The 23,821-nt window shown below is 34.0% G+C and overlaps 1 protein-coding gene across 1 annotated transcript; it reads left to right on the top strand.

Annotated features, from left to right (window-relative positions):
* Nucleotides 1-15,131: 15,131 nt before the first annotated feature.
* LOC148605547 (uncharacterized) lies at nt 15,132-20,927 on the top strand. The gene is made up of 2 exons (XM_088547595.1): nt 15,132-15,533; nt 17,364-20,927. Exons 1-2 carry the CDS (start codon nt 15,132-15,134, stop codon nt 20,925-20,927), a joined length of 3,966 nt encoding a protein of 1,321 aa, XP_088403721.1.
* Nucleotides 20,928-23,821: the final 2,894 nt, after the last annotated feature.

The raw sequence follows: 23,821 nt of genomic DNA, 5'->3' as shown, positions 1-23,821 counted from the left end.
AAAAATAAACAATGAAATAAAAATTGAACAATGTCATTTGTTGTTATGATGGGGTGGCATTAAGCATACAGACATATTCTTAGTAAACTCTAGAACTTTCTTATACAATAAATTAAACAATGTCATTCTATAACTGAAATTCCATGATCAGTGATTATTGCCTTTGCTAGTCAAATAAATTTCACTTACTTTTTTGTTTCTGTATTAAACACTTTATTTTACAATTGCTCAAATATGATATTCTATTATCTAGAAAATTGGGTAGCATTTTAACTTTTTCAGCATTCTGAGAAATATGAAACACAGAACAATACACAATTTACGGAAATTTATTGATAGATTGATTGATATTGGTTAAACTCCCATGACAGATATTTCTAGAACAAATTTACCAATCCGACCGGGCCTTACTTTGTACTAATCTGACATACTAGGTCAGATCTTTATTATCTTAGCTCAAGGGTTAATTCCTGGCAACAGTTAAGTTCCTAATTTTAATATTGTGTTATTATGCCTGTTCATCTCTGTCAACACACCAATTTTCAAATTTGTAGCCACTAAGGTTGCTGAGAAAATGCAATGTCTTAGATTGTGATACTAATTTTTAAATTTGTAGCCACTCATGTTGCGCAGATAAGCAACCGTTTAAGTTCCCAATTTTATAATTGTATTCTTATGCCTATTCAACTCCTTTGACAGACCTATTTTCAAATTTGTAGCTACTCATGTTGTTGAGATAATGCTTAGTCCCAGATTGTGACCTTAGGCAGCCATTTTGAAAATGGCGACTTTTCGAAAGAATTTTCGCTTAAATTTCGAGGAATGACTGATACGCATTATATTACTAAGTTTCATTAAATTCGTTCAATGAATAAAACTTATGGCCGTTGAAAAAAAAATGAATTTTGGGATCCATTAAATTTTCAGTTTTTCATTGCCATAGCAACAGACAACATATCGAATCAGTGCTTTTTGCCTTATTTTATTAGGCTCTTTAAACTGTACCACCATACCAAATTTCAAGTTTCCAGCCACCTAGGTTTCCGAGATATTGCAATGTCCTAAATTATGAACTTTTCATGTTTCCATTCGTCTGGGGCGACATAATAAGAATTAAAATTTACGTTTCCACGAAAGTGTAGAATTCGCCTCCCGTTTCCTAAGCAGTCTTCTGATAAACATATCGTCAATGGAACTGCTTGTAATTTATCAAAGATTATCATATTTGAAAATGGCGGTCGATACGTAGTTCAAATTATCGATTGAGCCTCAGATTCTTAATCGTAGCGTCTCAAAAACCTAGATATCAATTAAATCAAAATCGGACAACTTAGAATTTTCGATCGCGGTGGCGGCCATTTTAAGAATGGCGACCGACACGCGGCTCCAATTGCGAATTGAGCCGCAAGTTATTACTCGAGACGGTTCAGAGACCCTAGATATAATTTTTCATAGAAATCGGACAAATTTGAATTTTAGACAGCTTTGGCGGCCATTTTGAAAATGGCGGCGAGACGCACGCGATTATTTCTCGTGATTTTGTTTAGACTTATTGTGACAGAGTCTGGCACGGACAATAACTCCAAGACGTGTACACTGACTGCTACGTTTATTACAATAGTAGAAGCGAGGATCACAGAATATACAACATGTTCCGAATATATACTATTCACTTATATAAGACATATCCTTAATTCAATGTACATCTGGACATAAATCTGGACATAAACATTCCATGTATCCAGTTAACTATTCACTTATATAAGACATAACCTTAATTCAATGTATATCTGGACATAACTCTGGACATAAACATCCCATGTGTCCAGTTAACCTGCCTTGCGTATGATTTACTGACCCATTTATTATTTGTGTATAATTAATTATTTTGTATGTGCCTTTGCTTACACTTTAATTGTTTAGCCTTAGGTATTTTTGCTATTGTATAGTTACTTGTTTTGATAATACGTTCTTTTAATTCCCACTTTTTGGTTGTTCCATACCCCCAAGCATATATAATTCAATTTATAATTAACATGAACAATACTAATTCTTAAAGTCACCAACACATTCCTCCCTTTCTCAAAATAACAATTTAATCATTAATGTTAATGTCTAAGTACTGTTCTATCACATTTCCTCCCTTTCTCAAAGAATTATCGCAGATAATTCAGCAAACAGGCCGGTAACCGTACTTGCATTGTGGTAGTACTCGCTAATTATGTACAGTCAATATTATTTCGAAAACAATCCGTAACCAGAAACTAGACACACATCAATTGAGGAACAGTTATGTAAAGATGAATACGAATCTGGAAGTCCTCAGCAATTGCAGAACGACAAAGATTGGTACACTTCCGAATTGTTCATCGCTGTCCAAATGATCGCCAATCACTGCAATTGTAAACATGAATTGTCAATGTCCGCCGCCGTATGAAGTTGAAGTTCGTCTCTCCGACCGTTCGTCGTACTGGACAACAAGAGTTAAGTAAGTTCAATAGTGTAATAACATATTTATGATTTTATCAACAAATCATCCGAACTCCAGCTCTCCTCTGCTCCATGATTATATAATGTAAAAGTTCGATTATACAGCTACAAATTCACCAACACCGTCAAATGCGCTCCAGCTCTCCTCTGCTCCATGAATTTATAATGTGAAAGTTCGATTATACAGCTATAAATTCACCAACACCGTCAACTGCGCTCCAGCTCTCCTCTGCGCCATGATTATATAATGTAAAAGTTCGATTATACAGCTATAAATTCACTAACACCATCAACTGCGCTCCATGATTATGTAGTATCGTCCATTGTGTGAGGCTGCCATAGTCGTCTCCCAGGTAATTGGCATCACCGCAAAACTGTTATCCATTGTGTTGTGACTCGAACGAAGGATATATCTTGGAGACTGTTTTCATGACCACTTGTTCAACTTTGTTTTCGTCTAAGTCGCAGTATCGTCTATTACGTAACCCAGAGTCACCATCTGTCGACACCGTTGGGACCAGTTTATATCCATTTTCAGCTGCTTCATGTTCGTCAGACCTGCCTCTGTTTTTCCTGGTCAACCATGAGTGTCTGCAAAAACTAGCTTGTCGACAATAACAAAATATCCCAACCCCAATTAATATGGCAATTAACAATGAGATACCTGCATACCCCCAATTTGGAATTTGAAAACTAGTATCAATTGTTCGTAAATCTTTTAACTGATTGATTAAATTCGTCATTGGTATGGTTTCCATATGTTGCAATGTGTTAGGAAGCTCATCAATAGTAAAATTAGGCAAAGCTAAATGAAAAGAGTGCCATATTGTGAATTCAGACACATTGTAAATTTCAATTAATCTTTTTAATGATTGTGAACTTTGAAAACGGTCTTCACCCTTGTAATATGGTAAAAGTGTTAAAGAATCACTATTAGCAGAACAAGAAGTTTGTAACTTTACTAATCCAATCGGTGGGATTTATTCTTGTGGTAGATAATTGGGAAGGATGACGACAAACTACAGAGAGTCTTAATCTTTTTTTGTGTGGCTATTGCCCAAAGACCTTCCCGTATGTGATCTGCCATAGGTAGAATCGAATTAGGATAAATGAGTGTTTGGCAACGTGTATTTAAGATATTTTTGTTTTTCATGAAAAGAGTAATAATGCATGTCTTACTTAAGTTTACTGGGTAGACTGGACTTTTAAAGTTGCAAAATCCGACTAATGGATTGGAACACTGTTTTAATTCATCTGAAGTTAACAACACATATTGCATTCTAGCCTTATTAACTGCCAATGCGTTAGTTTCTATTTTACAACTGAAGTTTCAAAAATTAACTAAATAAAATAAACCTTTTTCAATCATGACATGAATTTCTTTAACTAAACCTCGCAAATGTAAATTAAGAACCATGAAATTTTCTACACTTACAACATGTTTCTCTAAAATTTCTGTATTGCAGACGACCTATGAGTCCCTTATACTCAGTGACCAATGAACACAAAAGTTTCCTATTTTGAAAAACCGTGTCTCTCATAATATTTAAAATAAATATACTTTCGGACACTACAGTTGTAATCGTTTTCTGACAAAAAAACCAAAGAGCAGGAAGACAACCAGATGGAACATTACCATCTCTACAATAAACAAGACCAAAAACTAGTCAAATTATACAACAAAACAACTAAAATGAAACAACAACAACTAAATACGCATATGAGTTACGAAACATACAACTCATCAGCTAAGACCACAATAAACGAAGGCGCACTCATGAAAGCCATAGTGTTTACTAAAACATAGATAGTTTACTAACATATGCGAAATTAGACACCACAATGAATCAACAAAAAAACACAATCATATTTATTATGTACATGCTGTATTGTCCCGATAGGGTAATGTCTGGAATAGCGTTCCAAAAACTGATAATCAAGGCGCCAGCTTGATAAAACGGCTCTTCTGTAAGCGAATCAGAAATACTGCCAGAAGTGTTAATATGGCTGGTTCATTTTCAGGTTCTCTGAAGTAAAGTGCCATCTGCATAAACGAGATACGAACCCAATGTTATAACAACAGATAACTTCTAAAATTTTGGCTGAATGCCAACGAGTTCAACTGAATTCGATCTGAACCACCATTTTCTAGTTAACTTTAAGGAACCATAACTAATGATTTCAAAATGAATAAAAATAAAACAATGAAAATGAATGATATTACTACAATGAAAACATTTGTGAACATCTGAATTGTTCACAGACCAACTAATAAAAACTTTAACTGTGCACAATAAAATTGACAACAGAACCACAAGATCAATCTGACAATGAATTAAACGCACTGCAAAGCAATCTTTTGCAAGACATCTAAAGTCAATTTCAACGTCTCATTCCCTTTTGAGGATTTATGAAAACGACGTTTCTTACGTGATGGAAGTATATGTTTTGGAGTAACAGCATTCACTGACATCTCTTCTCCATTGCTTGAAGGCCTGATTGATCCCGTTTAACCGACCTTCGACGAAAAGGATTCTGAAATGTACTTATCAGAGTGTGACGAAGAAAAAGGAGAAGAATATTCACCAGATGAAGTTGTAGTACTTACTTCCGTGTCAGTATCTATATCAGTCTCGGAAATAGATTCCTGCTTAATTTTGACACGTTTTAATAATCCGAAAATACGGCCGCCAATAAATAAATAATCCCTAACAATTAATAAAAAAAATCAATTCCCGAAAAAAAATTTACCTTCGCAAAGATTTTTAAAAAAATCAACTTCAAAAATACTCCTATGCATTTTAAATAAAGTATGCTCGGCAAAGTTTAAGCATGCTAAACATGCCTAAAATAACTAAATGGTAAGAAAGAAACTGACTTAAGCAACCCATACACGTTGACATATTCTTTCTAACACCAAATCAAAATCTGGATAACCAATTTAGAGCAACTTAATAACATTTCATAAAACTTCACGATGCACCTCATTACTACATACGCATTTCTGTGTTTTCTTATTGCCTCGGTCAACAATGTTACCTCTTGTAACATAAAAACAACGTTATCTACGTTAAAATGAAATAATAACGGCCAACTGCCATACAGCCATATATCTAACGGCTTCAACTATAAATAAAATAATAACGGCGAACTGCCATAAAGCCATATTTCTAACAGCTTCAACTAAATAAAACAACGCGCGCGAACTGCCATGAAGCCATATACCTAACAGCTTCAACTAATTAAATACAACCGACCACTTCTCGTATATACGCAACGACAAATGGACCTGACAATAACAAAAGATAAAATCACGTATGCACCAATTAAAATAAAAGTGAAGCTCTGTGAATAGTAATTTGCATTTAGGGAATATCAAAGAAAGAATAAGATTTTATAGAAACCATCAGAAGAAAAAAAATCGACCAGAATATATTTGACCTATGAACCTATGAACACGCACTACTGCAACTAAATTATTTTTCGCAAAAACGTTCTCTAGTTCCATAACTTCACAACTTATCAGGAACATAAAAAAATGTAACCTTACATCACTACTTTGCTACCCGCAATACATTTGATACATGATTTGTTTGAAGCATGGATCTTAGTCAATTCTTGGTTTGAGTCAGCCATAATAAAGTGTGTGTAGACAATAACAAGACTACAATACATTCACTATTGACATTAAAATTCCCCCCCCGGCAGATCACCATATGCTTCCTCAGCCAAATTTAATAACCTTTCAGAAAACAATTGAACATTTTCATCATGTTTTTGCCTAATTCTTCTTAGCATTTTTCCCGCGAAATGAGCATCAGAAACAGTACCAAAACGAGCATTCAATTCTTTCTTTAACCCTTCCCAAGTTTCTTCTGGAAAATCTGTAAGCCTGCGTTGAATAGTGTCACTTACACAACCCTTAGAAGTCAAGAAAGGTAATTGTTTAATTTCATGAGCAGGTATCTTACTGATAAAAGCATGTTTTTTCTAGAGCCTTAACCCAACCTTTAAAATCTTTTGAATCCCCGTGAAACGGTTTTATACGATTAAGAACTGTTTGTACATTTACTGAATTCGACAAGCTAGCTAATTGTGCAGTCAATCCATTAAATGGATTTTGGTCAGTCATTTTAACAGAAAACAAAATCTAACATAACATTAAAGCGACTTACTTTCAGGAACGAATGATCACAGAATATACAACATGTTCCGAATATATACTATTCACTTATATAAGACATATCCTTAATTCAATGTACATCTGGACATAAATCTGGACATAAACATTCCATGTGTCCAGTTAACTATTCACTTATATAAGACATAACCTTAATTCAATGTATATCTGGAAATAACTCTGGACATAAACATTCCATGTGTCCAGTTAACCTGCCTTGCGTATGATTTACTGACCCATTTATTATTTGTGTGTAATTAATTATTTTGTATGTGCCTTTGCTTACACTTTAATTGTTTAGCCTTAGGTATTTTTGCTATTGTATAGTTACTTGTTTTGATAATACGTTCTTTTAATTCCCACTTTTTGGTTGTTCCCTACCCTCAAGCATATATAATTCAATTTATAATTAACATGAACAATACTAATTCTTAAAGTCACCAACACATTCCTCCCTTTCTCAAAATAACAATTTAATCATTAATGTTAATGTCTAAGTACTGTTCTATCACATAATGAATTTAATATATACACCAAGTTTCGTCAAATTTTGATCAGCAGTTTTCGCGAAATTTGATGTTCAAATTTCCGGTGTAAAAAAATGGGTACGGTAGCTATTTTGACAAAATGGCAGCAGATGGAATTTTTTTTTTTTTTTTGAAGTTTTGCATCTATCGAAGAGTAGTTCTAACTTCCTGTGAGGTTTCATCTAAATCGGAGCGGCCACTTTTGAGAAAAAGGGCGGACACGTTCAACATTTTTATGACAAGAGAATTGAAATAATAATAATATTAACAAGTTTTAAGTTGTGCAAGTCACAAAAGTCCCCTCACGTTCCCGAAATAGTCTCAGAACCCAAACATTTCAAATCTGCAAAAAATATTAAGCTAAAATAGCATAAAAGTTCGATGAATTCAACACTTTTTTATTGGGTTACCTTACTTTGAATAGCAGCCATTTTAAATGGCAGGCATCTTGGATATTTCGAAATATGCACTTAACCAAGCTTTGATAATACTATTGAAAAGTTCGGCTGATTTTTGTGTTATATATGTATAAAAATGTACAGTTCCTTAAATAAAGAAAAACATCTGAAAAATCACCTTTTTTTTTTTTTTTTTTTTTTTTTTTTTTTTTTTTTTTTTTTTTTTTTGTTTTTGTTTTTTTTTTTCGTTATCCTATGTTATGACCTATCCCCCTTCTCCGCCAAAACGCCCCTCTTTTCATATTTTTTTGTGGCGTGCACATCTGTGGACTTGTCACTCCACAGATAATACAATAGTTGCTATCCCCTCTTGAGATAAGAATACCAGATGCTCAGAGGCGTTCACTATTCCTGCTTAATTTGGTTTAAGGGGCCAAATGGTTTTCAGAGATGAAGATAAGAATATGATTACTGAATTTCTTTAATTTTCAGTCTTTTTTACATATATTAACAAAATTGTTACAATGTAGATTTGGTACTGTTAATCGATCAAGTAAGACCAGTGAAAAACAGGTGCCGATTTAACTAGCGTAGGTACCAATTTAACCAGGTCCCAATTTGACCAGATGTCAGTTTCACAAAAGTCGTAAGTGTAAATTTGATCGTAAGTAATGACGTCATAAACTAAAATAGCATTGTGATGTCATGATTTTCGATCAATCTCACACTTTTGACTTTTTGTGAAACCGACGCCTGGTGCCGAAGTGACTCTATCTTGTGCCGATGTAATCAGATGCCGAAGTGACTAGAATTCACAAAAACAGCATGGCTGACAGCAAAGTGAATGGAGGGGGCTCAATCTTCCGGTTGCCGCCATGTTAAAAATTTCTATATGACTTTAAGATTTTCAACACAACCTTTTCAAAATGTAATTTCTAGCGATCGAATGGACAGATTTACGTGAAATTGTGATATATCGATTCAGAAAGTTGTAAATTTTGGATTTATCATAAGGAGATACACAAATTTGGTACATATAAAAAGAAATTAAGCAGGTAAATGGAAAAGCCATGTTTATTATTGTTCTGGTAAAACCGAGCCTTGGTTTTATGAAAAAACTTGATTTTGCCCATTTGTACCTAATGTTTTCATAATTATGATAAGGTTTTACAATTATTTATCATCATTTATGATATTTATTTGCATTTTAGAGAAATTTTATTGATCTAGCTCACATTTACAGCTCATTCTACACATGGCTAGTTTGTTGTTCATATTTTGCTGGTCTGCCATTTCTTATGTGTGTTTTTAGGAACCGCCCATTGAAATACATAATGTATGAGATGCTGCGATCGTAAACAAGATTAATTTCATCAACGATATTAATTTGCTTAATATTGATGCAGTTATTAAGATAGAAATTTAATAATTTTTAACTAAATGTTTAGTATTGGAGGATCAACACATTATATTTTGAGCATGAGGAAGGAGCAAATTAAATATTACATGTATTTACCTATTTCCAGGGGAAAGTATCTTTCCAAGACTGACACTTAATATAAAAATGTAAAACAATACAGTTGAAAAGTTTTCAGTATCTGCTATAAGACATATTGTGGTAAAATGTGATACATTGAACATGTATAATAAAAGAAAATTGAATACATTGAGTATGTTCTTGTTTCTTATATGTGGCAAAGCCCAGTGGAAATTTCATTATTCTGATATCGGGTACATTTACTATATACATTTGTGCATGTATATACAGTATGCATTAAGGTGTCTATCTCTTTTTTTTTCCAGTTGTGTTAACACATTAATCCAACACAATGGACAGTCCAATTAAACCATACTTTTAAATTTAAACTTAAACATTACTGTGAACAAGGATTTATATATAACTCTGTGCTGTGAACACAAATTTTGCATAACCAACCAGTTTATTACTTAAAGCAGTCTTCTAGGATTCCTATTAACGTTACCCAGGGCAAGTGAAATTTGGGTCAGGGAAAGTAAGGTACTTGGTTACACTTTCCCGTGGCAAGTTAAAAACTTAATATGCTGTAAGGATTTGTTTTGTTAGGAAAGCAGTCATTGACTGTGGAAATGTTTATTTTATATGGATTTTTCCCAAGGAAACCTCAATTTTTGAAAAATCCTAGAACACTGGATTTAGTACATGTACATTTGTACATATTGGTTTGACCTAGGAATAATACATGTTTATCTGGTCAGCAGTTTAAAAAATAGAAAATGAAAAAGTTTGACATTTTAAGTTAATAATAACAAAAGTCCAGGAAGCAATGCAGTCAACAGAGGTTAATTTTGGTATCATTATCGCCTGCGCTTGTGATTTTAGTGTGACAGGAGTGACATACTGGCTTCTCTAATTAAAGTACATTATTTTTCATTATTGCCAAATGTTACATGCATACATTAAAAATAAAAATGTAGCATTATACCACAGCGAATATCAGGGATACGTGTATCTGGACTTACATTATATTACTGTACTGAAAGTTGTACAGTATGAAAAATTAATATGGATGGTTTTTAACATCATGAAAGTGAACTGCTATATGCACAAAAAATGTATGTAAGATTTTTTATAGTTGCCACCTCTGCAATCCCTTGTTAACATGAATTTTCAGATGAGTCTCTGTACCCTCATTGTGTTACAGACCTAATTAAGATTACAATGTAAGTAAAGTTGCCACATTTTGATCATTTTAATGTATAAAATTTGAAAAGTACACATTTCGCAACAATAAGAGTGTATGACAAACAATTTACATGATATATGTAAAATATCAAGATATTTAAATGTAATGATTTCATTTTATAGAACTATGGATTGCTATTTAGTTTAAAAGTGGCAAATATCGTACATGTGAGTACTCACACCAAACAAATCAATAGATAATTTTGAACCTAATATTCGATTTCTTTTTCCACAGGTTTTTCTATAATAAATATTTATAAAAATTTTTGTTCTTTTTTGGTTACTATGGCAACACATGAAATACCAAGTCACTTTTTGGGATAATACTATAGAGATTATCAAACTCTACCATCACACCAATTTTCAAGTTGATATCTACTAAAATTTATGAGATGGCACAATGTCCGATATTATGACCTATACCCCTTTTCGACTGAAGCACCCCTCCTTTTAATTTTTTTTGTGAAGTGGACATCAATGGGTTAACATTCCAAAATATTTTAATTTAATACACAATTTTAAGTTTAAATATTAAGTTTCATAAAATTCTAATGACATTTATATAATTTTCCAAGAGGGGACCTTATTTTGGATGGCGGTCATTTTAAAATGGCGGCCAACTAAAAAAATTGAAATGTTCATTCAATCACATTTAGATGGTTTCATATAAATCGCCAGTTTGGTGAAGATATCCCCTACATAAAGAAAAAATAAGATTTTTCCTACATAAAGAAAAAACATCTGAAAAATCGCAAAAAATGGCGATTTTTAATTTTTTTTTTTTTTGTTACCATGGCAACACAAAACATATCGATTGACTTTTTTGCATAATATTGTAGAGCTCATCAAACTCTACCACCACACCAATTTTCAAGTTCGTGTCCACCTAGGTTTCCGAGATATCGCAATGTCCTAAATTATGACCTATCCCCCCTGTTCGTCCAAAGCACCCCTCCTTTCAAATTCTTTTTACGGTGTGCACATCTATGTGGTGAGGCCCAACTTCTCTGCAAGTTTCATTCCATTCCCTCTATTAGTTTCCAAGAAAACGCGCGGACAAGTTCACCGGTAAAAAAAATAATAATAATACACAAGAAACGGTGAAAAACAATAAGTCACTTAATAACAAGTTTTAAGTTGTGCTTACAAGCAAGTCACAAAGTCCCCTCACGTTCCCCGAATAGTCCCAGAACCCAAAACTTTTAAATCTGTTTATAATATTAAATTAAGAAGATAATAGCACTAAATCCTATGATTTTTCAACACTGTATACTTCTATTCCCCATACTCAGTTAAAATCCTGACTAAAAACATTAGACATTGTTGTTTTTCCAAAAAAGATGGTTCATCTATCTTTAAATATATAGTTCCTGGTAGAGATTCCTTATACTTTGTAAGAAATGATTCAGAATCAGAACTGTCAACTTTCCCTTCATCTGTGGCAACATCCCTTCAGCACCTGCGTATGGAGTGTTCATATCATAACTCATACGGTATGCAAGAGCTTGCTGAAACTACGCAGACTTCTTGTATCTCGCTAGAATTTTAACAAAAAAGGCTTCTGGAACAGGGTTATGTTGCTACAAGATTGAAGTCATTACTACAAAAGTTTTATAGTCGTCATCATGAACTTGTGGATCGTTATGGTGTATCCATCTGCGCCATGAAGTGATATGTTCAACGTGTCATAGTTTCCATAGAAAAGCAGAGGACGCTTGCCCTACCGGTGCACCTGGTCCATGCTCCCAGTTTTTAGTTGAGTCCGAGTTTCTCATTTGCTTTTGTTACTTTGTATGTATGATTTTAGTTACTTTATGTTCTTTGTTATGTATGTCTGTTTTCCATGTCTGGTCTTTGTCCCTGGATTACATTCTTTTGATTACCGCTATAACCTTGGTCCCCTTGATTACTCTTTGTAGACAAAGGGGAAACGAAAGTTAGACACGTGCTTTGTCGGTTTTTCATCTCGCCCGACCTGTTCCTCTCAACCAAATTTCTTGTGTCATACATCAATGGAATTGGAATGAAATAAGGGATCTATCTGTATCTGGCAAAACATCGTGAGGAATACTGGAACAAAATAATCTTTCGCCGGCTTTGACAGATTAACAAATTAAACCGCACAACATATTTCTAATATGATTTTCTTGGCTAATCTGACGATTCATTTCTTTTTTCCAGCAAAATTTAGGACAAATACATTAATACAAATTATTTTGTCAAATTTTAACAAATTTGGTTGCGATTAACAGGTCGGGCAAAAGCATTTTATAGATGAGTTGAAAGATGTCAGGAAATGATCACGTTCACCAGGGGAAAATCCCAATAAATCTGAAGTAGAAAATTCGAGTATTTTAAAACCCTTTTTATCAAATAAATCACATAGAAAACGTATAATAGCAATTTTAGTGATTTCAAAACAGTTTTATTGTAAAATGCAATATAAAAATCTTGCGTTACTCTAAGTAATCGGAAACCTGCGTCTGCGAGACCCCCGGTTACTTTATCCAATGAGAAACCTTCTTACAAAATCGTGATGAGATAATTCATTTGCATATCCAAATGATTCTGTCAACTAATTTGCATACAAAATAGACTTTTGTGACACCAAATTAAAAATTTGTACTATGTTATAAATTTTGTTATTCAGAATTCATTTTTGTTAAACAAAATTCACTTTCGTCTGTACAAAATGAATTTTGAGTACAAAACCACAAGAGTTCCATTCGACGCCCCGTATCCACATTTAAACCAGTTTGTGTTGAAGGTCAATATGAAGAAAAAGGGTCATTTTTTCCACTATCGTTTGATAAAAGGTATAGATGCAATTAATTTGGCTTACATCCTCCATCACGCAAACATCACGAACAAAATTCCCCGATTACCCGATTATTTCATTTTCATATACTTCACCTATTGCAACCAAAATTTTTTATTATAAAATGCTATTGCAAGACCTCCAGATTGAGGACTTCAAGGCTAAACAGCCTGACTGTTCTTGTAAAAACTCTCCATTCAAATATGGTCCTTCCGGTCACGTCATGACGGGAGATTTAAACATTATCGAAAACAAATATCTTCGTAATGTCCTTTCTAAAGGTCCCAAGTATCTTGAACCACGCTCCATGAATTGGAATTGTAACTTTACAGTGTTTATAGATGTCGTGGAGGACTACGCAAGAAAATGGATAAAACGAGAAAAAGAAGATATTGATACACTGTCAGACATGACAAAGGCTGTGAGGTCTTTAGTTTTGAAGCATATGAAAGTTTTAGGTAGGTCAATGAGTGTCAATGCTATATCAGTTTTTAAAGACAACGGTGTAGTAAAAACATTGTCAACTCGACAAATATGTTGTGTAGTACCAGCCGACAAAGCCAAAACAACATGATTTTTTGTCTGCAAAACGTATTACATTCAGTGTTATTATCAGAGGTAGACGTAGAATACAATACATCTGGAACAGGGGTATGTTGCTACAAGATTGAAGTCATTAACTACAGATAGTTTAGTCGTCATCGTGAACTCGTGGATCGTTACTTTGTGTCCATCTGCACCATGAAAACTGATTTGTTCAACGTATCATAGTTTTCCTTTCCTCTTTCGCCTACCCTGGACTTGACTTTTTATTGATTATTCCCGTAGTGGTATTAATTCAATGTGGATCCTGAAAAATTCAAAAAATCTTTTAGAAACCATCAATTTAAGATTGTTATCAATAATACAATACCATGAAAACCTATGATTTTTCAATTCTTTATACTTCTATTCTCCATACTCATTTAAAATCCCAACTCAAAAACATTATACATTGTTCTTACTCCAAAAAAGACTGTACACCTAGATACAAATATGTAGATTCCTCTTACTATGTGAAAAAACGATTCCAAATCATCTCCCAAATATACTGAAGATGTTTTCAAAATACTTTCATTTCATTTCATCCCTTCAGCACCTACGTACGAAGTTTTCATATCACAACTCATACCTTTTGCCAGGGTACAACGTTCAACTATACCCTATAACAAACTCAGCCGTTTTACAGCAGTGCACTCTCGATACGCTGATAATTTATTGTGTGACTCTCTTTTCTTTTTTATATATATTTAACCCTTATGAGTACAATAAGTTCTAGAGAAAAAAAAACATGACATAACGGATTGGAGGAAATTTATTTTGCTCATTTTTTTGCACGAAATTAACATCCCCTCCCCCTGGATCCTCCACTGATCTGTTTATCTAACTTTTCCTTAGATAATTTTTTTCTCTTTTTCTCTGTAGACGAAATTTTCCCTACAAATTTACTGTTTTATTATGAAATTGTTATAAATCGCTCTCGTTCATGTAGGAGTGGTTTGAATTATTTTTCACTTTAATGAACATGTTTAGTTCTATGTTTTAAGCAGAGCGAAACTTATTCGCTTTTTTCCTTTAGATTGATAGAAAAACATGAAGAATGACAATGAAACCACCCGTGGAACTTTTATCACCCGTAGTCATATATGCATATTTGACCATTTTTGCACATACAAAATCATGTCAGTGCGATTAGATTATTAAGAAACACAATGTCATAGAACTGCATAAAACAAAACATTGGGGCAAGTAATATTGACGCGGTCAATTTGTTTTTTAGGATGTGTACTATTTTGTCTTAAATTTGTAGTTAAAAGATCCCTTACAGCAGGATATCTACATACTATTATAATCTCGTGTTAATTCAAGGATGCTAGCAAGCTTTACTCTACTTAAATACTATAAATCTTCTACAATATCCTATTAAGTTGGTATTTGTCTTTATTATTTGTCGACAATGGACGACGCAGATGACTATAATTTTCTGCACTGTGGAATATGCGGAAAGTTGTTAGAAGAACCAAGATATCTAAGTTGTTTGCATTCATTTTGTGAAAAGTGCTTGCAATCGTGGATTTTTAAAACTGTGAATCCAAATGACACTGGAGTTACATGTAACGTATGTAACATTTTCACAACGTTTCACAAGAATGAAAATGTAAAAGATTTGATAGACCATTTTCCAAGGAACAATTTCATATCTAGTCTTGTTGAAAGAGCAAAGCTCACTGACAGTGGCGACGATGGTAGCTTTTGTCAGCCATGCTTTGACGGTGATGGGGTCGTTGTCCCTGCTTCGCACTGGTGTCAAGAATGTAGTGAAGTTCTTTGTAAAAACTGCGCGAACTTTCACAAGAAGGTTTGTAAATTGACAATAAATTAGTTTTAGTTTTAAAGGCAATTGGGCAATGTTTTTTTTTGTGTTTTTGTTCTTTTTTTTATATATGCATTATGTATATATCATATCTATATTAAAGTTCGTCCGTTTCTACTGCATTGCAAATCACGATTTTAAACATTTGAAAATAAAAGTTATTCTTAAATTAACCCCAAAAAAGACAATAATAACCAGTTAATTAAAATCGCGCATGCTCTGTTAATAAAATTGTTGTAATAACTTTATTGCGTTCAACGTTTATAATAATACAACAATATATCAAATGAATTTATACAAAATGTGTAATAATTAAGATACGAAATATCATCTCTCTCGTTGCAGCCGAATGACTGGGAAATATAAGCAAAAATATTACATATTTTCTGTTAAGGCATTCAGTTTGATATTAATTGTGATCTGCTTTGTCTTATATGTATGATTAACAAGTAATCTATGCAAAACTGACGTGTTAATTAGACCACTTTATTCAAAACATGCATTATTTTAAAAAATTAAACTGTCTAATTCAATGCATATTTCAAAGAAAATTACCAATCAACACGACAACTTTGCCTAAATAAACAATAAGGTGTCATAAATACTGGGTGTTATTTTACGGGCGTTATGCGTTTGCGCCAATTTTTGAAATATTAATAATTTCATTTGCTCCACATGCTTGTATTTTATTTGTACAGAAGCGTATAAGTGCCTCGTGTTTCTTATTAAGTTTGCCTGACTTGTACAATTAATGTGTTATTTAATCCACAGTATTGCGTTATCAGCAAATAACGCCAATAACTATAATGATTTTTTGTTTATTTAAGCCAAAATTAGTGAGTAAATTAAATGACTTCATTTTTAATACACATTTTTTTCAAATACAGTCTTATTTTAGTAAATAATGCCCAATTTTGACAATTAATTGCTTTTTAAGCCAATTTGGTGTGTTAATTTAACAATTTTATTCTAAGCCTGCATTATATAAGGAGTCTAATTTTAAGCATTTTATTTTTTGTCTTTTATTGCCTTTCCAAGTAAAAAGGCGTTGTGATTAAAGATCATTTTTTTGCAATAGGTAAATGTACTAATTCAATAACATTTTTTCGGATACAGGCATACAAATGTTTAAAAAAATATTAGTTAAAATATCAACCAGAGCTTTATAACCAACTCTGGTTCTGCCTAAAGTTGATATACTGACAAACAAAATATCAAATAAATATAAATATAAGCCTATGTCAAAAGATAAAAAGATACGGCCCTGGCAAGTCTTTTCAAAACATTATACATCGTTCTTACTCCAAAAAAAAAGACGGTACACCTAGATACAAATATGTAGTTCTAGGTAGAGATTCCCCATACTTAGTAAAAAAAATCCAAATCATTTTCCAAATATACCGAAGAAGATGTCTTCAAAATGCTGGAATTTTTAATCGACAACTTATTTGTCCAGTGTGGTGGACGCGTTTTTTTTTTTCAACAAACGGTCGGTATTCCAATGGGAACAAATTGTGCTCCCCTAATTGCTGACCTATTCCTTCACTCTTTTGAGACTGACTTTAGTTGATCTGATCCACAGAAGAGACATTATTAAGCTATTCTCAAGGTAGCCGTTACGCAAAGAAAGATCAATAAACTTGTAACGGTTAGTTCGCATACAATACGAATACCCATTAAGCTCATTCGTGCAATTAAAGCAAAGTTAATAAGAAACTCAATTAAGGTACTTATACGCTTCCGTAAATACTTGTATATTTTCCAAATTAATGCCAACTTAATGCACACACATACTATTTTTGTTGATAATTTCAGGTTAAGCACCTTGCATCACACAGATTACATAGTGTGGGTGATTTGAAGGAACATCCTGAGATAATTGCGAAGGCATACGAGCTCTGTGAAAAACACCCCGAGGAAAGGCTTGAGACGTACTGCTATACACATGACGAACCTTGCTGTGTACGTTGCGTTGTTAACACACATAGATTATGTAGCGATATTGTACCCATCGACCAGTGGGTTCGAGAGACTCAAAATGCACAAGAACCATCGGAGCTTCTCCAAGAACTTAATAAATTGGCGGAAAAGGAAGATACGCGTCATTTTGATGTCGTCAAGTACATGTCTTTGAACGAAAAAATAACGAAAATGCGATCAGAAATAGACGAGCATTTGGACAAAGTTGAGAAAAAACTGCGCGAGGGTGTAACACGTTTCATGGAAACTGCAGGACAGAACAAAGACAAATCACCGATCCATTTCGCAAAGTTGTACCTTCAAAAATTGATCAAAAATGGTACATCGGTTCATCTTCTGGCAAGCATGAAACAATTGCGTACGCTGATGGAAATAATAGAAAAGAGGTGGCAAAACAGAACTGACGAGCCCATTCAGATAGAATTCAACCATTACATTCAACAATTTACAACACTGACACCATCATTTGGTAAAATTGTTCAAGACAGTGATGGTGATGATGATTTAACACTGCAGGTACCTTATTTGGTGTTAGACGAGAGACGACCACCACTGCCGGAGGATAGAAAAAAGACATTTCGTGATACAAAAACGAGCTATAATAAGAAGAGCAGGGCGGATAAGGAGTCAGTAGAGAATTCGATTGATATGTATACAAGAAATACACAACAGAATGAAGACACTTTTAACTCAGACTCCTCAAAGAAAAACAGAAATGACAGAGAATCTTATAACCACAAGAATAATGACACTCTAACTAACGAAATCGATAATATTGCTGTAATAGAACGGAAACTAAAAATCTTCATCGACAAACATATAACAAAGGTAAACGAAGAAGACTTAGAGAGAAAACGTCGAGAGCACATATACAGTTTCGCAGACGATGAAGTCTTTGAAAACAACACAAGTTATGCAAAAGTGGACAAACGCATTGTAAATAAAGAACCAGCAGAAATACAGAATAAACGCAAACAGTCAGAAAGAAAGAAAACCCGTAAACCATCATTAGATCCAGAAAAGGAAAAGTTAAATGCCCTCATTAATAATTATCTAAGGAAAAATGAAAATAGGGGCAAGAAAACCATTTTATCAAACACTAAGAGCTTCTATTTCTCAAACCCGGACATTTCTTCATCAGCCAAAGGAAATACTCAAACAGCAATGGAATATAACTATATAGCCAGTGAAATTAATAAGGGAATTGAGTCACAGAAACGGAGAAATAGTTTACAGGCTGCAAACCCAAAGGATGACGATGAAGATTATGACCATATTGATTACGATAGCCCTTTCTTAGATCCGTCATACATGCCTATGGCTGTCGTGATCAAACAGGATGATGAGAAAAAAGATACAACTCTAGATGTACCCACTGACGCAGACAAACATATTACTGATGATAATACCAACGTTAACAACGGCTCAGAAATATTAAGCACCCCTTTTCAGATTTATTCGCCACAGTCACAAATTAAAGCAGCCGAAACGCTTTCTAACCAGAAAAAGGAATTTGAAAAGGGGAAGACCCCACACAAAGGCTTTTTCGAAAAAGCGAAGGGTATGTTCCGGTTCAATCGAAAACAAGGAAAATTTGATCTTGATGTAGCAACAAAAGATTCAATCTTTAACAATGATCCTATGAATGAACCAATTTACATGGGGACACCTTACGAAAACCCCATCAAAAAGGCAGCACATGCTATTACCCCTAAAAGCACACAAAAAGCTAGTCCATACGAACAAAACTTTGATGTAATTTATCAAGATTATGAAAAATCGGAACCAAAGGAAGGAAATGTTTACGAGACGTGTTTTCAGTTACTATACAGGAAAGACACAACACAAGAAAACAAAGAATCTTATGTTGAAAACAATACAAATGAAATTCCTGAGCTGATCGAGGTGAAACTTCTTGTACCCTCCATGGAAGAATCAAACCCGACAGAAGCAATTGTCACGAGACCAGAACTCAAAGTACACAACGAACAAGACAACCCATTCAAAGAATCAGTTCAGGAGTTTGAAATATTTGACGTGGAGGAAGAATACTTCACACAAAAGGAAGCCACAGAACTAAATATCAAACCGGTTATTGAAGATCAACCCTCACGGTTCAATGCAAACTTTCTGGGCGAATTAAAGTCAATAACCAACGCAAAAGCAAAGAAGGATATTACGATCGAACGTAAAGGACCTCTATTTGACGACGACTGTGCATTAGAAAAAGAAATTAACAAACCATCTCAGAGTAGTAATGAATCAAAACAGGCAGAAAAAAGCGTCATGCCTTTACGAAACCCTTCGTTTCTTGGTGCATTGCGTAATCCTCAGAAAATTCCAGAGGTAAAACCTTTAATTGATTCAGGTGAATCTGAGGAACCTAATATCCCTAAATCTAAAGCAGCTGGAATGAATCCATTATTTCTAGGAGAATTGCGTAAACGATTGCAAGTAAAACCAACTACTAGTACACTTCCAGATCATAACACGACAGATCCTGATAAAGATGTAACAGGTACTGTCGATAAAACTGAACAAGAGGCTTCTACGAAAGCCAGACCTCTTCCCCCTAAAAGGCTGACCCCGGTTAAGAACAGTCAAGCAGAAACTTCGAAACCTGAAAACAAAACAGTCTTATACGAAGCTACTGCAAGAAACGACTTTAACGTCCAAAGCGGTAACACGTTGATAACTGGCGGGGTTTTCAATTGTCAAGGTAAACTACTCCTTATTGACAACAATGAACGTAAACTGTACGTGTTTACATTAAGTGCTGAATGTGAGGACGTACTAATATTTAAAGAAAAACCGTTTGACATCACTACAGTAAACGCCAATGTAGTTGCCATTACGTTTCCTGATTCAGAATCGGTAGACCTTATTGATTTGATAAAAATGAAAATAATCAAAAATATTCACGTCGGCGAAAAATGTTACGGCATAGACTACGATTCAAAGAACCTGATAGTCCGGTGTATAGAAAGCATTAAAGTGGTTAACCTGATGGGGGCGGTTTTGAATACTATTCACGTTCAATCTTCTCCTGCTGGGTACGTTGCCCATTACCAAAACAACATTTACTATTCATATAATAGTTCTTTACTTAGCATTGATATCACCGGCAACGAACAATTTGCCATCCAGGATCCACATCTAGAAACCATAGAGGGAATCGCGACTGACTTCGAAGGAAATATATACGTAACTGGGAAGAATTCGAATAACGTATGGGAAATATCAGGGACTGATGGAAGTCAACGCAGAAAAATAATTCCAGTACTGGTCGCTCCAAAAGTTATTGCGTTCAATGAAACTAAAAACCGGTTTCTCGTAACTTATGACAAATCAAACACAGTTATCTATGATCTGAAATCTACTTATGGTTCCGTTATCTAGGGATACTTCATTTGTATACCAGAAGGTAACGGATGAACAGCTACCAATACTCCGACATTGACAATTATGTTAAAAAAAGAATAGCAATAACATACAGCCAAGTTTGAATTAGTCAACAAATGGGACAAATTTCTGAACATTGAAGGTTTCAAAGTACGATTATTTTATTCTATCAGAATGAAGTCAGCATAAAATACACAAAGATGTAATGTAATAGCGATATTTCATATAGAGTTTTTTTTTCTTTTTTTACCTTAAATTACCAATCACCAAGTATTCAAGCATTTACACATTTTCGTGAGGTATTTGTAATTAATAAAGTAAAATAGTATATATTTTTATAAATTAAAAAATATATATATAAATGAAGAAACTGGTTTTATTTACAAATAAGTGAGGAAGAAAGTACATTGATAATTTGACAATCAAAACATTCTTAACCTTTGTGAAGATGTATTGGTAGAGTGCCAACTACTCTCGTTTTAAGTTGGCTCAACAGCAATAGGCCTTTAGGTACGTATATCCGGTATGGCCTATAAAATCAATGGTTGATACATTTAGTTGATATATTCATGATTCTAATATGACGTGCTTCAAAGCTCTAAAGACCACAGCCGTGGTAAAAAATGATTAACATATGACCAGCGTGGGAAACCATAAATCTGTGCTATCCTCTTTTAGTCTCTCTACCAAGGACGATAATTGTGATTTACCATCTATGTACTGGATTCCTAAACTCCACAAGAATCCATCCGAACAACGTTTCATAGCTGGATCTGCAAAATGTACAACCAGCCCTCTTTCAAAACTTTTAACTTCTATACTCACGACTGTCAAAGAGGGTCTGTAGTCCTACCACAACACTTGTTACTCCCGTAGTGGTATTAATTCAATGTGGATCCTGAAAAATTCGAAAGTTTTTGGAGACAATCAGTTCAAGACTATTATCTGAATATAATAGCATTAAAACCTATGATTTTTCAACACTGTATACTTCTATTCCCCATACTCAGTTAAAATCCCGACTTAAAAACATTATACATCGTTGTTTTTCCAAAAAAGATGGTACACCTAGATACAAATATATAGTTCTTGGTAGAGATTCCTCGTACTTTGAAAGAAATAATTCCAAATCATCTTCCAAATATACAGAAGAAGGTGTTTGTACGAAATGCTGGAATTTTTAATCGACAACATATTTGTCCAGTGTGGTGGACGTGTTTTTCAACAAATGGTCGGCATTCCAATGGGAACAAATTGTGCTCCTTTACTTGCTGACCTATTTCTTCACTCTTATGAGCCTGACTTTATAGCTGATCTGATCCGAAAGAAAGAATATCGTTTGGCTAGATCCTTTAATCTCAGTTTCCGCTATATAAACGACGTATTATCTTTAAACAATCCTAATTTCGGGGATTTGATACATTGCATCTACCCAAAAGAACTTGAGATAAAGGATACTACAGACACTGTGAAGTCAGCCTCATATCTTGACCTATACTTGGAAATCGATGGTAAAGGAGAACTATTGACCAATCTTTACGACAAGCGTGAAGAATTTTCATTCAAAATTGTCAACTTTCCTTTCATCTGCGGCAACAACCCTTCTGCACCTGCGTATGGAGTGTTCATATCACAACTCATACGTTATGCCATAGCTTGCCGAAATACGCACTTTTTGTATCGCGCTAGAACTCTAACAAATAGGCTTCTGGAACAGGGTTATGTTGCTACAAGATTGAAGTAATCACTACAGAAGTTTTATGGTCGTCATCATGAACTCGTGGATCGTTATGGTGTATCCATCTGCACCATGAAAATGATCCTAATAATAAGGCCTTCAAAGGTCTTCAGGGATCAAAGTTATTAGGCGACTCCTTGTAAGAGTTATTGCCCTTGAAAGATGAAAACTGATGTTGTTTTAGTTTTCGGCCAATATCTTCAAAACTATAATACATAGAATCTTTCAATTGCTGAAATGATCTTTATGATAAGTCCTACCAAAGTCTTCTCGAGTCAAAATTGTTGGACAACTCCTTGTTAAATATATTGCCCTTGAAAGACAAAATTTAACCAGGTGAGCGATACAGGCTCCTGGGAACCTATTGCTTACATTTCAAGGGAAATATCTCTTACACGGAGTTGCCTGACAACTGTGATACATGGAGATAACGTATAAGGATCATTTCAGCAGTTGAAAGAATTTGGCTAAACCTAATTGTTTTGGAGATGTATGAAAAAGAAACCTCTGACTGACCCCTTTGTTCTATGTTTTGTAACAGCAGCCATGTTTTTCCACGGATCAAAAATCCCTACTTCAGTTCTATGAAAAATACTCTAAGGAACATTCATACCAAATTTGGTTCCAATAGGTCTGGTAGTGTCAGAGAAACAGATTTTTGAAAGAAATAACTGTAAAAATAGCAAAAAACGTCAAAAAAGAGCAATAACTTCAACGTGACTTAACAGATTTAAACAAAAAAATTAATGCAGATAGACCTCGTTATGCTGAATACTTTATCAGAATTTGGCTGAACCTAACGGTTTTTGAGATATATGCGAAAAACTACTGTCTGAAACCTGTTCTTTTAGTAACGACAGTCCTGTTTTTGACGGATAAAAAAATCCCCATATCAAATCTATGTAGGATACCCTAAGGACATTCATACCAAGTTTGGTTCCAATTGGTCCAGCAGTGTCAGAGGAAAAGAGTTTTGAAAAATTGTCAATGACGACAATAGATCCCAAATGATGGCAACAGCTCACATGGCCTTTAGTGAGGTGAGCTAAAAAGGGAAATGTGCTAACTTTTCAACTATAAAACATTAAAAGGAAGCATTGAAATTGAATTTACCTGAAACATCAGGTCTTATTTAGATTTTTATAGCTAGTAA

This window comes from Perna viridis, chromosome 10, assembly GCF_037379345.1.
Source record: "Perna viridis isolate PV_CMFRI_1.1 ecotype Kerala chromosome 10, ASM3737934v1, whole genome shotgun sequence".
In the NCBI taxonomy this organism is placed as follows: Eukaryota; Metazoa; Mollusca; class Bivalvia; order Mytilida; family Mytilidae; genus Perna; species Perna viridis.
Note: the sequence above shows the minus strand (reverse complement) of the source record. Positions and strands in the feature narration are given on the sequence as shown.

Bases quoted from the DNA above. Each gene is read 5' to 3' on its own strand.
- LOC148605547 (XM_088547595.1), top strand. From the start codon at position 15,132: ATGGACGACGCAGATGACTATAATTTTCTGCACTGTGGAATATGCGGA. The intron at 15,534-17,363 runs GTTTGTAAATTG...TGATAATTTCAG, and splicing joins GCGCGAACTTTCACAAGAAG to GTTAAGCACCTTGCATCACA.